General features: G+C 37.4%; 1 protein-coding gene across 7 annotated transcripts in view; it reads right to left on the bottom strand.

Moving 5' to 3' along the window:
* GK5 (glycerol kinase 5) overlaps positions 1–18,055 on the bottom strand; it is a 67,826-nt gene that overhangs the window by 31,674 nt on the left and 18,097 nt on the right. For all 7 annotated transcript variants that reach the window (XM_054682315.2, XM_054682314.2, XM_024355735.3 and 4 more), the window contains exons 4-5: positions 15,504–15,597; positions 9,596–9,727 (exon numbers count right to left, since the gene is read on the bottom strand). In XM_054682315.2, coding sequence (XP_054538290.1) covers positions 9,596–9,727; positions 15,504–15,597 — 226 coding nt within the window. The remainder of the gene's footprint in view (positions 1–9,595; positions 9,728–15,503; positions 15,598–18,055) is intronic.

The following is an 18,055-nucleotide window of genomic DNA, read 5'->3' on the forward strand; positions in this document are numbered from 1 at the left end:
AAAAAATACTTAAGTAAGTAAATAACTGAAATAAAAAGAAAAGCAAATGGAAACATTTAAAGATAAATTATACTTTAATAGTAGAAAGGATCAGTAAAATGAAAACAAATGACATGAGTTCCAAAAATGAGGTCATTTGTAGGTTATTTATAATACAAGTACTTTAAGATTCCATTCAAGAGTTATGCCACTTAAATATGGAGCGCTTTCAAGTATTCTTATATTTCAAACTCTTGTTAAACTTAGAAATTTTTATTCTAAAATTTGTTCCAGATACAACTTTTTTTAATAGCCAAAAGTTAACCTGTATTTCAGTGAGTAGCACAATGCCTGACAGGTGGTAAATTCATCCATCTATTAAAAAAATATTTATGAGTCAGGGCCTCTGATAGGTGCTAGGCCCTTAGGAGGCTAGGGTGACACAGAGTAGACATCAGGGCTTCCTAAGGTAGGAGGACCTAGGTCAACCCCCCTCACGTTGGCTAAGGACTGCAAATGGCTCTACCCTAAGAGTAGGAGTAAACTAGGACCGGCTCTCATAGGAACTACAAGTCAGATTTGAATCATCTCAATTATTAAGTTGGATTGAGATAATCCTGTTAACTGGAAGAATGGAAGAAACAAACATAAATCTTATCTAGAGCAAGACAGCATTATGTTAAGGCTCTCAAATTCTACACAGAATTTTACAAATATAATATCAAGGTCACATATATACACATATATACCAATAAGTAACCAGGCATATGAAGAAACAATAACATGGAAGAAAAACAAAAACAGGAATAAAAGACAGTCCATGGGAGCTACAGATGATGGAATTCACAGTCGTGGACTTTAAAATAAACATGCTAATTATACGGGAAAAAATAAAAATTATAGAACTAAAATATTAAGAACTTGATGGGTTTTAATAGCACATTAGAAACAATTGAAGAGTGAATAATAGATTGGAAGACAGGCTGGAATAGACTGGGTAGAATGAAGCACAGAGAGACAAAAGGATGGAAAATATGTAAGATAGGGTTAGATATACAGGGGATTCAGTGAGAAGGTCTAAACTTAAAAATGTACAAGAGGGGACTCCAATTTCCCGTCTGATAGGTAAAGAGCTTGGAAGTCATTACTTACATCCTCACAAAAAAAAAGTTGAGCAAACTGAAAATCAACAACTCTCCTTAGATCCATAGAGAATTGAGGTCCTAGGGCAATGGCCCGTATTTGGGCTTTCAGAAAAAAAGATAAGGAGAATGGAGCAGAAATTACATTTGAAGAGATAACACCTGAGAATTTTTCAAAATCAAAAAAAAAACTCAAGCAACAAATTCAAAAAGCCCTACAAACCCCAAGTAGCTTGCATAAAACACACTAAACCTAGATAATAAGCACAGAAAATATGTTTGATAAATTCAATACCCATTCATAATAAAAAGTGTCAGCAAACTTAGCAAAGAAAGGGAACTTCCTTAATTTGATAAAGTACAAAGGATAGCACCCCAAAGCCAAATTCATACTAAGTAAAGAAATGTTGAAAGCCTTTGGTCCAAGATCAGAAACAAGAAAAAGAATTAATGATCCCTCCTTCTAATCAACATATCCTGGAGGTCCTTGCCAATGAAAAAGAAAAAAGTGTTAAACCAGCAGAAAAAAAATCTAGTCATTTGCAAAAGACATAACTGTATACACAGAAACATCCCTTGCAAAAAAAGCTATTAGATAAGTTACTAGAATAACTAAGTGAATTCAGTAACATTACTGGATTAAAGGTCAATTCACAAAAAGTAACTATATTTCTAAAGACCAGCCAAAAAGAAGTATAAATAATTTTTTTTTTTTTGAGACAGAGTCTGGCCATGTCACCCAGGCTGGAGTACAGTGGTGCAGTCTCAGCTCTCTGCAACCTCCACCTCCCGGGTTCAAAAGATTCTTCTGCCTCAGCCTCCCGAGTAGCTGGGACTACAGGTGCGTGCCACCATGCTCGGCTAATTTTTGTATTTTTAGTAGAGACAGGGTTTCACCATATTGGCCAGACTGGTCTTGAACTCCTGACCTCGTGATCCACCCACCTCGGCCTCCCAAAGTGCTGGGATTACAGGCATGAGCCACTGCGCCCGGCAAGAAGTATAATAATTTAAAGGACTAGTTAAAATAGCTACAAAAGATATAAATTGCCTAACAATAAGTCTACACATTAAAAAAAACTTTAAGTGGGGCTAGGTGCGATAGCTCACACCTATAGCCCAGCACTTTGGGAGGCCAAGGTGGCAGGATCACTTGAGCTCAAGAGTTTGAGGCCAGCCTGGGAAACAGTGACACTCTATCTCTATTAAAAGTGAAAAAATTTGGCTGGGCGCTGTGTCTCTTGCCTGTAATCCCAGTACTTTGGGAGGCCGAGGCAGGTGGATCACTTGAAGTTAGAAGTTCAAGACCAGTCTGGCCAATATGGTGAAACCCCATCTCTACTAAAAATACAAAAATTAGCCTCCTATAATCCCAGCTACTTGGAAGGCTGAGGCAGGAGAATCACTTGAACCCAGGAAGTAGAGGTTGCAGTGAGCCGAGATGATGCCAATGCACTCAACCTGGGTGACAGAGTGAGACTCTGTCTCTAAATAAATAAATAAATAAATAGTGAAAACATTAGCCGGGCATGGTGGCACACGCCTGTAGTCCCAGTTACTCAGGAGGCTGGGGCAGGAAGCTCACTTGAGCCCATGAGTTTTGAGGCTATAATGAGCCACGATCATGCCACTGCACCCCAGCCTGGGTGACAGAGCAAGAATCTGTCTCGAAACAAACAAACAAAAATTTTTTTAATGGCAAAAGATCTGAACAGACACCTCACCCAAGATATACTGATGGTAAATAAGCACATGAAAATATGCTCTGTATCACAAGTCATTAGGGAACTGCAAACAATGAATATTACTACACACCTATTGAAACAATAAGATACTACTACACACCTATTAAAATAGCTAAAATCCAAAGCACTGACAACAGCAAATGTTGGCAAGGATACGGAGCAAGAGGAACTCTCCAACTGTTGGCGGGAATGCAAAATGACACAGCTACTTTGGAGGATAGCTTGATAGTTCCTTACAAAACTAAATGCAGTCTTACCATATGATCCAACAATCATACACCTATTTACTCAAATGAGTTGAAGATTTATGTCCAAATAAAAACCTGCACCCAAAAGTGTATAGCAGTTTTATTCATAACTGCCAAAAACTGGAAGTAACCAAGATGTTTTTCAATAGGTAACTGGATAGGCCAGGCACGGTGGCTCATGCTTGTAATTCCAGCAGTTTGGGAGGCCAAGGCAGGTGGATCACTTAAGGTCGGGAGGTCGAGAGCAGCCTGGCCAACATGATGAAACCCCGTCTCTACTAAAAATACAAAAATTAACTGGGCATGGTGGCAGGCACCTGTAATCTCAGCTACTTGGGAGGCTGAAGCAGGAGAATCGCTTGGACCTGGGAGGTAGAGGTTGCAGTGAGCTGAGATCATGCCACTGCACTCCAGCCTGGGCGACAGAGTGAGATTCCGTCTCAAAAAAAAAAAAATGTGATTAGATAAACTGTGCCACATTCAGACAATGGAATATTATTAGGTGATAAAAAGAAATGAGCTAACAAGGCACAAAAATACATGGAGAAACCTTAAATGCATATTGCTAAGTGAAAGAAGCCAGTCTGTAAAGTCTATATACTATATGATTCCAACTATATGATATTCTGGAAAATACAAAGCTAGAGACAATAAAAATATCAGTGTTACCCAGGGTTCAGAAAGAGATGTGAGTAGGTGAAGGACAGGGGATTTTTCAGGACAGTGAAACTATGGTGTATAATAGTACTGCAATGGTAGATACATTACATTAATAATAATGTTTCCATATTGGTTCATTAATTGTAACAGATGTACCACCGTAATACAAGATGCTAATAACAGCAGAAACTGTTGGGGAGTAAGGGCATATGGAAACTATATTTACTGCTGAATGTTTCTGTAAACCTAAAACTACTCTAAAATTAAAGTGTATTAATTTTTTAGAAAACAAAGGACTGAGGTACTTCACAAAAGGATATACAAATGGTAAGTATGTGAAAAGATATCAATTTTGTTAGGAAATAGAGTAATGCAAATTAAAGCCACAATGAAATTGAGAAGTGTGAGTTTTCCCATACTGTTCCTTTTTCAAGATTCTTTTGCTAATCTGGGTTCCTCAAATTTCTATGTGAATTTTAGGATCAGCTTGTCTGCTACAAAAAACAAAAACAAAAACAAAAAAAAGCAGAAATTTTGGTAGAAATTGTGTTGTACCTGTAGATAAATTCGAAGAATACTATAATCTTAACAGTATTAAATATTCCAATCCATGTATATAAGATGTCTTTCCATTTATTTAGGCCTTCATTAACTGTATTCAACAATGTTTTGTACTTTTCAAAGTATATATTTTGTAGTTAAGCTTATTCATACGTATTTTATTCTTTTTGATGTTTTTGTAAATGAAATTGTTTTCTTTCTTTCTTTTTTTGTGTGGGTAGACAGCATCTCGCTCTGTTGCCCAGGCTGGAGTGCAATGGTGTGATCTCAGCTCACTGCAACCTCTGCCTCCCCAGTTCAAGTGATTTTCCTGCGTCAGCCTCCCACATAGCTGGGATTACAGGAGCCCACCACTATGTCTGGCTAATTTTTGTATTTTTAGTAGAGACGGGGTTTCACCATGTTGGCCAGGCTGGTCTCAAAATCCTGATCTCAGGTGATCCACCCCCCTCGGCCTCCCAAAGTGCTGGGATTACAGGCATGAGCCACTGCGTCCAGCCGAAATTGTTTTCTTAATTTCACTTTCTAGTGTTCATTGCTAGTATATAGAAACACGATTTTTAGCTGTGTGCGGCGGGTCACACCTGTAATCCCAGCACTTTCGAAGGCTGGGGTGGGAAGATTACTTGAGCTCAGGAGTTCAAGAGCAGCTAGGACAAAATAGTGAGACCTTGTTTCTACAAAAAATTTAAAAATTAACTGGGGCCAGGCACGGTGACTCACACCTGTAATCCCAGCACTTTGGGAGGTCGAGGTGGGCAGATCACTTAATGTCAGGAGTTCGAGACCAGCCTGGCCAACATGGCGAAACCCCGTCTCTACTAAAAATACAAAAGTTAGCTGGGCATTGTGGCGCACGCCTGTAGTCCCAACTACTTGGGAGGCTGAGGCAGGAGAATCACTTGAGCCTGGGACGCAGAGGTTACAGTAAACCAAGATCATGCCACCGCACTCCCTACTGGATGACAGAGTAAGACTCCATCTCGAAAAAAAAAAAAAAAAATTAACTGGGCATGGTGGTGTGCGCCTGTAGTCCCAGCTACTCCGGCGGCTGAAGTAAGAGGATCTCTTGAGCCTGGAGGTTGAGACTACAGTGAGCTGCGATCGTGCCACTGTACTCAAGCCTGGGTGACAGACTCTGTGTCAAAAAAGAAAATTTTTTTTTTTGTATATTGATCTTATACCCTCCGACCTTACTAAACTCATTTATAATATTAGTGCTAATTTTTTTAGGAAATTCCTTACGATTTTCAATATACAAGATCATGTCATCTGCATCATAGAGATAGTTTTACTCCTTCCTTTCCAATCTAGTTGCCTTTTATTACATTGTCATGCTCAACTGCCCTGGCTTAGAACCTCTCATACAATGTTAATTAGAAGTGGTGAGAGTGGAAATCTTTGTCTTGTTCCCGAACTTAGGAGAAAAACATTCAGTTTTCAACTATTAAGTATGGTGTCGGCTGTGGGTTTTTCAAAGATCAGGTTGAAGGAATTTCCTTCTATTCCTAGTACGTTGAGCATTTTATCATGAAGAGGGGCCTAGATATTGTTAAATGCTTTTTTCTATATCTACTGACATGATCATGTTTTTTTTGTCCTTTATTCTATTAATATGGTGTATATTAATTTTCTATTTTTTTACATTTACCAGTTTTTATAAAAGATCCATATTAATTGATTTTTTGAATGGTAAACCGATCCTGTATTCTTGGGATAAATCCCACTTAGTCATGATATATAATCCTTTTTATATGTTGCTGGATTTGACTTGCTAATATTTTGTTGAAGTTTTGTGTGTGTATGTGGTTTCTTTCCAGAGACAGGGTCTTGCTCTGTCATCCAGGCTGGAGTGCAGTGGTGGTGTGATCCTAGATCATTGCTGTCTCAAACTCCTGGGCTCAAGCAATCCTCCCACCCCAGTCTCCCAAGTAGCTGGGACTACAGGTGTGTACTACTATACCCAGCTTATTTTTTAATTTTTAATTTTTTTGGAGAGATGGCGTCTTGCTATATTGCCCAGGCTGGTCTTGAACTCCTGGGCTCAAGCAATACTCTTGCCTTAGACTCCCAAAGTGCTGGGATTACAGGCATGAGCCACCACACCCAGCCTTGTTGAGGATTTTTGCATTTGTATTCATAAGGAATATTGGTCTATCAGTTTCTTTTCTCTTGATGTCTTTGATCTGGTTATCAGGGAATACTGGCCTAAAAGAAAGAGCTGGGAAGTATCTCTCACTCCAATAATGGAAGTATAATCCACTCCAATAATGGAAGTATAGTGGGGTATTAAAGTCTCCAACTATTACTATTCAATTGTCTATTTTCCCCTTCTATTTTTTGGAAGAATTTGTGAAAGGATTGTGTTAATTCTTCTTTAAACTTTTCGTAGAATTCACTAGTAAAGCCATCTGGCTCTGGGCTTTTCTAGGTGAGAATTTATTATTTATTACTTCAATCTCTTTACCTGTTATAGATTTATTCAGATTATTTATTTCTCCTTATTTCCAGTAGTTTGTGTATTTCTAGGAAATTTTTCATTTTATCTTGGTTATCTAATTTGTTGGCATGCACTTGTTCATGGTATTGCCTATTAATCCTTTTTATTTCTGTGAGGTCAGTATTAATATCCATAATTTCATAATAATTCATAATTTTAGTTATTTGGGTTTTCTCTCGTCTTTGTCAGTTTAGCTAATCTTTTCAAAGAAGCAACTTTCGGTTTTATTGATTTTCTTCACTGTTTTTCTATTCTCTATTATATTAATTTTGTTCTAATTCCATTATTTCTTTCCTTCTGCTTGTTTTGAATTTAGTTTGCTCATCTTTTTCCATGTCGTAAGGTAGAATGGTAGATTATTGATGTGATATTTTGCTTCTTTTTAAATATACTCTTCTACATGTAATATCATTTTGCTATAAATTTCCTTCTAAGTACTTTATCTGCATCTAATAAGTTTTGGTATGTTGTATCTTATTTTCATTCATCTCAAAGTATTTCTTAATTTCTCTTATGATTTCTCCTTGGACCCTTTGGTTATTTTTAAGTGTGTTGTTTAATCTTCATATATTTTTGAATTTCCCAAGTTTTTTCTGTTACTTTTAATTCGAAGCCTTTATGGTCAGACAACAGACTTCGTATAATTTCAACCCCTTTAAACTGATTGAGGCTTGTAGTATGGCCTAGCCTATGATCTATCCTGGAGAAAATTCCATGTACACTTCAAGAGACTGTATATTCTGTTCTTGGGTAGAGTTTTCTATAAATGTCTGTTAGGTCTAGTTAGTTGTTACTGTTAATCAAATTTTCTACTTCCTTGTTAATCTTCTGTCTAGTTATTCTATCCATTATTGAAAGTGAGGGTCAAGCGCGGTGGCTCTCGCCTGTAATCCCAGCACTTTGGGAGGCCGAGGCAGGTGGATCACGAGGTCAGGAGATCAAGACCATCCTGGCCAATACAGTGAAACCCCATCTCTACTAAACATACAAAAAATTAGCCAGGTGCGGGGGCGGGTGCCTGTAGTCCCAGCTACTCGGGAGGCTGAGGCAAGAGAATGATGTGAATCTGGGAGCTGGAGCTCGCAGTGAGCCGAGATCACGCCACTGCACTCCAGCCTGAGCGACAGAGTGAGACTCCATCTCAAAAAAAAGAGAAAAAAAAAAGAAAGTGGGGTACTGAAGTCTCCAACTATCACTGCTCGACTTTCTATTTTTCCCTTCAATTCTGTCCATTTTTGCTTCATGTATTGTGGACCTCTGTTATTAGGTGTTTATAACTGTTATATATTTATGATGAATTCACCATCTTATCATTATAAAATTCCCTTTTTATCTCTAGTAACATGTTTTTGTTTTAAAGTCTATACTATCTGATGTTAATATAACCACTCCAGCTTCTTACAGTGACTGTTTACATGATATATCTTTTCCACTCACTTACTTTTAACCTCTTTATATTTTTTAAATCTTAAGTGTGTCCCTTATAGACAACATATAGTTAGATCTTGTTTTTTTATCCAGTCTAAAATCACACTCAGATATTACTTACCAACTAGGATGGCTAAAATATAGACTAATAATGTCAATTATGACAGTAAATGAAATAAAAAGTCCTCTGATCACATACTGATAGTGTGTAAATTGTTATTATCACTTTGCAAAAGTGTTTTGACATTATCTTTTAAAGATAAAGATACATGGCTGGGCATGGTGATTCATGCTTGTAATCCCAGCACTTTGGGAGGCTGAGGCAGGCAGATCACGAGGTCAGGAGTTCAAGACCAGCCTGGACAACATGGTGAAACCCCATCTCTACTAAAAATACAAAAACTAGCTGGGCATGGTGGCATGCGCCTGTAATCCCAGCTACTCAGGAGGCTGAGGCAGGAGAATCGCTTGAACCTGGGAGGCAGAGGTTACAGTGAGCCGAGATCGCACATTGCACTCCAGCCTGGGTGACAGGGTGAGACTCTGTCTCAAAAAAAAAAAAAAAAAGGTTAAGATATATATACACATTCATGCCCTAAAAATTCCATTCCTATGTATAGACATAGCAATTACATGTACACCAAGAGATGCATTATTCATAACAGCTAAAAACAGGAAATAACCCAAATGTACATGAATAGAATAGACAATAAACTATGGTAAAATCATACATTGAACAGCAAATAGCAATGAAAATATAAGCAAAGTAATTTACACACAACATTGCTATATGTCAAAAACATAATATTGAGCAAAAGGAGTCTGACACAAAAGAATTCCACTGATATAAATCAAAGATATGGCGGGGAGTGGTGGCTCACGCTTGTAATCCCAGCACTTTGGGAGGCTGAGGCAGATGGATCACCTGAGGTCAGGAGTGTGTGACCAGCCTGGCCAACATGGTGAAACCTCATCTCTACTAAAAATACAAAAAATTAGCCGGGCGTGGTGGCACGCGCCTGTAGTCCCAGCTACTTGGGAGGCTGTGGCAGGAGAATCACTTGAACCTGGGAGCTGGAGATTGCAGTGAGCCGAGATCACGCCATTGCACATCAGCCTGAGCAACAAGAGCAAAACTCTGTCTCAAAAAGAAAAGCAAAACAAACAAAACAAGATGCCACTTTGTCTTCCATTCCAATATGTGGTAGACACTTAATTTTCCCTCAAATAATCAAATTACTATCTTTATTTCTTTAATTTTTTCTTCCCCATAGTCTTTATATGGTTTCCACATACACACATATTTTCCACATACACACAGTATTTTCTTACCTCAGTCAGGTTCTGTAAAATCCAGACCAATCTCAAAGAAGTCTGCTGGGTTGTGAAAGTGAACAAACTGGCTGTAAAAAGTCGTTTACTTCTAGTGAAAAAGTGAAGCACTCGGCAAGAACTGTGAAATATCTATATTTTAAAAAACATATTTTAGGAAAATGCATTTAATAGTGTTTAAAATTTCCACATCAATTCTATATACATGCAAACAAACCCAATAACAAGTCATTTAACTACTTATAATAGTGTTTTCTGCACTTAAGAAAATAAAAAACAGCAATATTATCCTAAATGGGCAGTTTGTATTCTAACATATGAAATGCAACATATCTACTTTGAATTGTTTTAGCAAATACCAGATGCTCAGGTACTTATTATAAACTTTTTTTAAAAAAAAAACAACTATATTTTTACCTCTCTACCTATTTTTAACTATGATAGTTAAGGGAGAGAATCTAGGAAGGAGGCTATATTTGTAGTATTCTTATTTCAGTGGGATATGTACACTTTAAGTTTATTGCAGGCCTCCCAGATAAATCTATACTATTTAGTAGAATAGCATTAATTCACTACTATTCCAATAGTAATAACATCTATATAAAGTTATCAGCTAATCTTTGATTTTGAAGGCTCATAGTCCAAATATTTTCACATTAATCATAATCTTATATCTTAGCTTCAAGCTGCCTCTATGAATCAAAGACCTGAGAACTCTTAATACTAGACAATGAAGGATGAGCTCTTATTAGCTTTTTTCTTTCCTATTAGAAATTAAGTTCGCACTAACACAGACAGAAATTTCCCTATACATTAAGTACTTAAAATCTGGTTGTATGATTTTATTTAATACTACCTATACTTATCTAAGGATCAAAGATAAGACATAAGCAAAATCTTTAATTTACAAAAAGCCTTAGGTATACAGAAAACAAGCTTTGAGTTTTAAGGTCTTTAAGACATACTAGGAAAAAAAAAAAACCCTATCCTGCCACACACTACAGGGATGTAGATGGACACTTCAACTTGTAAAACTGATGTTTTACAAAACACTTATGAAGTATTGCCCACTTCTTGTTGAACTTACCCACTTTTGTTAATCCTACCTCACTCCCTAAAATAAATTTAAAGATGTTGGTTTATTTGTGAAAAATAGTAATATAAACTTTTTTCTTTCATTTTTAATTGATAACACATCAATTAATAAAATTTGTAGACTCAGTTCTTTCAGTCTTGTCCTTTTAACTTCCTTCTCATCTTATTCAGTGCTCACACCTTCTTTATTTCTATATACATACACACACACACACACACACACACACACACACAAACACATACACACACACATACATATGGTTTTTTGTTTTTTGTTTTTTTTTGAGACGGAGTCTCACTCTGTTCCCCAGGCTTACATTTTTTTGCTTAGAGTGCTGGAGTGCAATGGCGCAATCTCAGCGCAATGCAACCTCTGCCTCCGAGGTTCAAGCAATTCTCCTCCCTTAGCCTCCAAGTAGCTGGGATTACAGATGTGGATCACCACGCCTGGCTAATTTTTGTACTTTTAGTAGAGATGGGGTTTCACCATGTTGGCCAGGCTGGTCTCGAACTCCTGACTTCAGGTGATCCGCCCACCTTGGCCTCCCAAAGTGCTGGGATTACAGGCGTGAACCACTGCACCCTATCATTTCTTTATATTTTACATGGCATATAGATTTTTCACATTATTTATTAAAACATAAGACTTTTTAAAAGTATTTAAAGTGACCACCCATAAGCCTTCTTCTGATTTGTTATAAGAAATAATTTAAACTAAAATGAGCAATTCCTCTTTATACACCCTACACTATTCTCATAAAAAATTAGATTTAGGACATTTCTAAGATCTTCTGTTAAAATGTAGATACCTCAGGATGGGTGGTGAGGTCATACAAAAATATTACGAGCTCTAATACCTGCACTTTTAGACAACATATAAACAATTAGCATCTTCATTCATATATCTAATGAGTATTTACTGAGTAACTTATAGCATACCAAGGACTGTTGCTAGGCCTTGTAAAAACAAATTGAACAATATGGGCAGAATCCTTGTCTTTTTAACATTTACATTTTAGTGAGAAGACAAATAAGCAATCAAGTCAATAAATAAGATGATTTAAGAAGACAGACTGTAAAATGAATCATTATTTAACATGCTACTAAGAAATGCATCCTGATTTCAGAGATGTTAAAATATAACTTATACATTGCTGATGGGAAAGTAAATGGTATAGTCACTCTTGAAAACAGTTTGGCAGATCCTTACAAAAGAAAACATGCAATTACCATATGACCTTGAGGTTTTTATCCCAGAGAAATGAAAAATTACATTCACAGAAAATTCTATACAAAGAACGTTCATAAAAGCTTTATTTGTAATAGCCAAAAACTGGAATCAGCACAGATGTCCTTCAACAAGTGAATGGTTAAATAAACTGTGATACAGCTGTACTATTGAATACAACTCAGCAATAGAAAGGAATAAACTACTGATACAGGCAACAACTTGAATGAATCTCCAGGGAATTATACTAATTGAAAAAAGCAAATCCCAAAAGGTTATATATTTAAAAGTATAATCCTATGTATATAACATTTTTCAAATTAGAACATTTTTTAAATGGAGGACAGATTAGTGGTTGCCAGGAGCTAGGAATGAGAGAGGGTAGGGAGGTGTATAGGAGAGCGGTAGATATAGTTACAGAAGAACAACACAAGAGATCTTTGTAGTGATGGAACTGTTCAGTATCTTGCATATGCTCCTGGATACATGAACCTACAGATAGGAAAAAATTGTATAGAACATATATACATACACATACACACACACACACACACAGACAAATACAAAGTAAAACTGGGGAAATCCTAATAAAATTTATGGATTGTATTAATGTCAATGTCCTGGTTGTGATGTTATACTACAGTTTTTCAAAATTTTACCATTGGGAGAAAGTGCAAAGAGTCTAAGGGATCTCTGTACTGTTTCTTACAACTGCATGTGAATCTATAATTATTTCCATTTAATTTTCAGTTTAAAAAATGTGTATCTAAGAATCTTTGAAATTTAGTAAGTACAATGAAGGAAACAAAGGGCAACATAAGAGATTGAGGGCAAGGGGGTTCCTTTAAGCAGGGTGGCAGGGAAGGGTTCCCAGATGTGCTACATGAGCTCGACCCTAAAAAGATGAGAAGGATCCAGCCACGATGGCAGAGAGACCCCGTGCATGTACAATGGCCTTAAGGTAAGAAAGGGCTTGAGCGCTACAAGAACAAAAACAGGCTGAAAAAGATGCAGTTGCTAATCTTTAGCAACCTCAGGGAGAAAGAGGTCTAGGAGGTGGTCAGAAGTGTAGAAAGAGCCAAACCTTGGTAAGGAGTTGGGATTTTATGCTAAGAGCAAAGAGAAGAAAGCCTTAGCAATCATCAGGCAAGAATAAGAACAAAAAAGTAAGCGGAAGACCGGGCATCTGGGGAGACTGGAGGAAAGCAACAGTGGCAAGAGATTGCAAACACACCTCAATTACTTCACCATTTTGCTTCAGACTAGCCTTGGCCAAACTAATGACATTGGTGCCAGTTCTGGCAAAAACACTCTAAACATTTCCAAAGGCCACAATCAAACCATTAGCAACTGGAAAGGGATGATTGCAAAGTGGGGCTCCTTCACTGCCAGGACAGGCCCTAGAATTATGTGTGCTAAACTGTGAAAGCCTGTGTTTGTATAAATTTTTTTGCTAAGAGAACCAAAACTTTGATCATGTGCATGTTCAATATCAAGTAGACAAAAGTGCTTTAAATGCTCAATTTTGTGCTTGAGGTCACAGTTCTGCATTATGATTGGAAATTTGAGGCTTAGGCATGGTGGTTCATACCTGTAATACCAGCATTTTGGGAGGCTGAGGTGGGCGGATCACGTGAGGCTAGGAGTTCAAGACCAACCTGACCAACATGATGAAACCCTGTCTCTACTAAAAACACAAAACTTAGCCAGGCGTGGCAGCATGCGCCTGTAATCCCAGCTACCCAGGAGGCTGAGGAAGGAGAATTGCTTGAACTCGGGAGGTAGAGGTTGTGACAAAGGGAGACTCCATCTCAAAACAAACAAACAAAAAAGATTTGAAATATGAGACATATTACAGAAGTAAATGTTTTCAAATCACAATTTTTCTTTTCAAATCACAATTTTTTTCAAAGCAATAAAAGTGTTAAACACCTCAATGACCAAATTAAAGAATGTTTGATGAACTATTAAAAACTAAAATTATATATTAAGGTATAAAATTATAGATTATAAATTACATAATTTAAAATTATACAATTGAGGGTTTATGACATTTCCTTATAACCACTTTTACTCCCTCAATTACTGTGTCCTTCTTGTTAACAGCACCTCTCACAAGTTATTGCAGCAAGGTACATTTTTCTATATTAAACTATCAAAAAGGAAAATCAATTCAGGTGAGATTATGGCAAAATTGTTTCACTCATGCATTGCTGTTATATTCCATAATATATTCACATTTGTTTCCATATTAAATTAATATCATCAAATACTTATCAAGTAAAACTGATGCTGTAGACAGTCCCCTGGGCGCCATCTGATACCTGTACACTAGCAGAGAAGGCATTTAACTGTGAGGCATTATAAGTATTAAAATAATTAATATGGGCCAGGCGCGGTGACTGACGCCTGTAATCCCCGCACTTTGGGAGGCCAAGGCAGGCGGATCATCAGGTCAGGAGATCAAGACCATCCTGACTAACACAGTGAAACCCCGTCTCTATTAAAAATAGAAAAAATTAGCTGGGCGTGGTGGCATATGCTTGTAGTCCCAGCTACTTGGGAGGCTGAGGCAGGAGAATCACGTGAACCCAGGAGGCAGAGGTTGCAGTGAGCTGAGATCGTGCCACTGCACTCCAGCTTGGGCGATAGAGCAAGACTCCATCTCAAAAAATAATAATAATAAAATAAAATAACTAATATGGAATATTGATTATGACATAAAATACTGTAGGTCTGACACCACTCGAGGAGCTGGAAAACTGTTTTACCCTTTGACTCGGGAATCTCACACTCAGGAGTGAGGGCAATTTGAGACAAATAACAGAAGAACAGCTGACTTCATGATGTTGCTATTGTCACTGTCACCATCATCATTGTCATTTACTGATGCCTACTATGTATCAGGCATAATTTGGTATTGTTGGCTTTGAGACAGGATCTCACCGTGTCACCCAGACAGAGTGCCCTGGAGTGCAGTGGCAATCACTGCAGCCTCGAACTCCTGGGCTCAAACAATCCTCTCACCTCAGCCTACCAAGTAGCAGGGACTAGGGGTCCACACCACCATGTTCAGCTAATTTTGCATTATTTGTAGAGAGGAGGTCTTACCATGTTGCCCAAGCTGGTCTTGAACTTCTGGCCTCAAGCAATCCCCCCGCCTCAGCCTTCCAAAGTGTTGAAATTACAGGCGCGAGCCATCATGCCTGTAATGATAAGAGCTTGTAACAGTCTGCTAGTTATCTATAATATCTCAATATCCATCCTGAGCTTTTATAAAAGATGAAATTTGGGCATTTCATTCATCTAGTCTGTATCTTTTCCATTTCTCATGGACAGAAACACAAATTCTCACTAACATGTGAAACTCTGGTCCACCACAAACCTCCTTAGAACTTCCTGAGGTACAAGTACTGAAGTCTACCACATACGCCTTTGATTGACTATTATTAAACTTCACTGGAATGGGGAGTGTGTGCATATGTCTTCTTAAAGTCCTAAAACAAAATAGGTAGGAAATAATACAATTAAGGGACATTTACAGAAAAAAAAAACAATATCCAAATCACACAAGAAAAAGATTACCTTCATAAGAAGAGAATTATTCCAAGATTTTACAAGTTCAACAGCTCTTAAGTCTTGCCAACTTATAAAGTTGTGAAAATGATTTCCTGTTTTCCTAGAAAGAATCAAACAGTATTTTGAGACCCAGCATAAATCAGAGACTATGTTAAAGATGCGCCATAAGAGAAAACAAAATTAGAGGCCATACTGTAATTGCAAAGTATAATTTAGTTACATGTGCCTTTCTGAATGATTTCTTCTGATTTTATAAGTTGAACACACTGCACAACAATTATGTGACATATAGTATGAAATGTATATACTTCCAAAACCAAAACTAACTAAGGAAAAGGCTTTTGAAGACCTGCTCTACACACTTTAAAAGCAGATTTTTTAAAAGCCAATGCTTTTCCCCTTTACTGCACTTGTCCTGATACACGTAATCCAACAAAAACCTCCTGACCTACAGAAGAGCTGAAATATTGCCTGAGCCTAGTTCTACATCTGTTAACTTTAGGATTGGCTTAGCCATTGGCAACCTAACATGCTTACCAAAATCTCTCCAATAAATAGAAATTCAACAAACCTTGGGTCAATACTACAATAAAAGTACAGAGCTAAGAAATACAGAAGTAAAAAAAAAAAAATCCTTTTTCCTTTGCGGCTCCCGCAAATCAACCACTGGCATCTACTAATCAACATCCAAGTCAAGCTTGCTTTCTACCCCAACTCCAGGCCTCCTCCTGTGAGACTTGAACCACGTTCAATTGCTAAGACTCATTCTCTACTCTACTTAAGCATTCCACACCCACGGTCATATCCTCACCTTTACATGGTCTACCACTCAAAGTCTAATGCTCCAATATTAGTCAGCACATAGGAAGAAAAGTTTTCAGTTTTCTCAATCTTACTCCTTAAATACCTGGCCTTCCAACTCACTGCAACCTTTAATCCCTCAAACATTCCCTTTTCTTCCGACCAACCACTCCTAACTTTGGTTACTTTCCCAGATCTCATGGTCTATTACTTTAATAGCTTGCCATTGCACTCTCTAATACTTAACTTAAAAAAAATTGTGGCAAAATATACATAATATGAGGTTTACCATTTTACCTATTTTACGTGTACAATTCAGTGGCAGTAAGTACATTCACAATGTTGTGCGACCATCACCACTGTTTTTAAAACTCTCATCACCCCAAACAGAAGCTCTATAACAATTAGGAAATCATTCCCCATTCCTTCCTCACCCCATCCCTTATAGCCCCTATTCTGTTTTCAGTGTCTATACATTTGCCTATTCCAGGTATATCATATATAAGTAGAATTATACAATATTTGTTCTTTTATATTTGGCTTACTTCACGTAGTATAATGTAACTTAGCTTTCTAGATTGATCCATGTTGTAGCATGTATCAGAAATGTATTCCGTTTTATGGCTGAACAATATTTCAATGTATTTATATACTACATACCATTTATCAATTCATCTGTTGGTACACACTTGGGTTGTTTGTACTCTTTGGCTATCGTGATTACTGCTGCTTTAATATTGTTGTGAAGTATCTGTTTGAGTCTTTGTTTTCAATTTTTTTAGGTATATACCTAGAAGTGGAACTGCTGGGTCATATAGTAATCCTATGTTTAACTTTTTGAGGAACTGGCAAACTGTTTTCCACAGTCATTGCACCATTTTACATTTCTACCAGTAATGCATGAGGGTTCCAATTTTTCCAAATCCTCACCAACACTTGTTATCTTCCTTTTTTTAAAATTATCACCATTCTAGTGGGTGTGAAGTGGTATCTCATTATGGTTTCAATTTGCAATTCCCTAATTACTAATGACATTGAGCATCTTTGTGTGTGCTTATTGACCATCTGTGTATTACTCAAGTCCTTTGTCCATTTATGAACTGCGTTGTTGCTTTCTTGTTGTTGAATTGTAGGAATTCTTTACATGTTCTAGATATTAACCCCTTACTAGGGATTAGGGATTAATATGTTACATGCTTCGAGGTTACAATTTGCAAATATTTTCTCCCATTCCATGAGTTGTTTTAGACAGTATCTCTGAGGGATTATCTAATCTCAACCCCATTAAATGGGTAAAATCTTTGGGAGGATCCACTATCGTTAATTTTGTTCTGTGTATAATTTGTGCTATTGGTTTATTGTTCACGTGTAAAATTGGAAAAATTATTCTTCAATCCAATTGTGATCAGCACCAAGCTATGATTGCTACGGTTCATTTAAATCAGAGAAAAGGGGGAGATGTAGGGAGACCCCCTGAAACTATGGCTACAGAATAAAAGATGAAATGCTCCTGATTATTGTAAATACAAAATTGCATGCAGGATTGTGTAAAGACAATGCCAGGTTGGACTGCCAGAATGAGCCAACAGCGGGTGATGTGCTTCCCCCTGCAGAGAGCCTATGAATGGACATGCAATCAAGGGGGTTTCACATCACCAAGATTCCTATCCCAGAAAAGCAGATGTTCATAGCTCTGGGAATGGAATGTGACCCTTGTGGAGAGCCTATAAACGGACGCATGAGGGGGGTGCCTGTCC

This window comes from Pan troglodytes, chromosome 2, assembly GCF_028858775.2.
Source record: "Pan troglodytes isolate AG18354 chromosome 2, NHGRI_mPanTro3-v2.0_pri, whole genome shotgun sequence".
In the NCBI taxonomy this organism is placed as follows: domain Eukaryota; kingdom Metazoa; phylum Chordata; class Mammalia; order Primates; family Hominidae; genus Pan; species Pan troglodytes.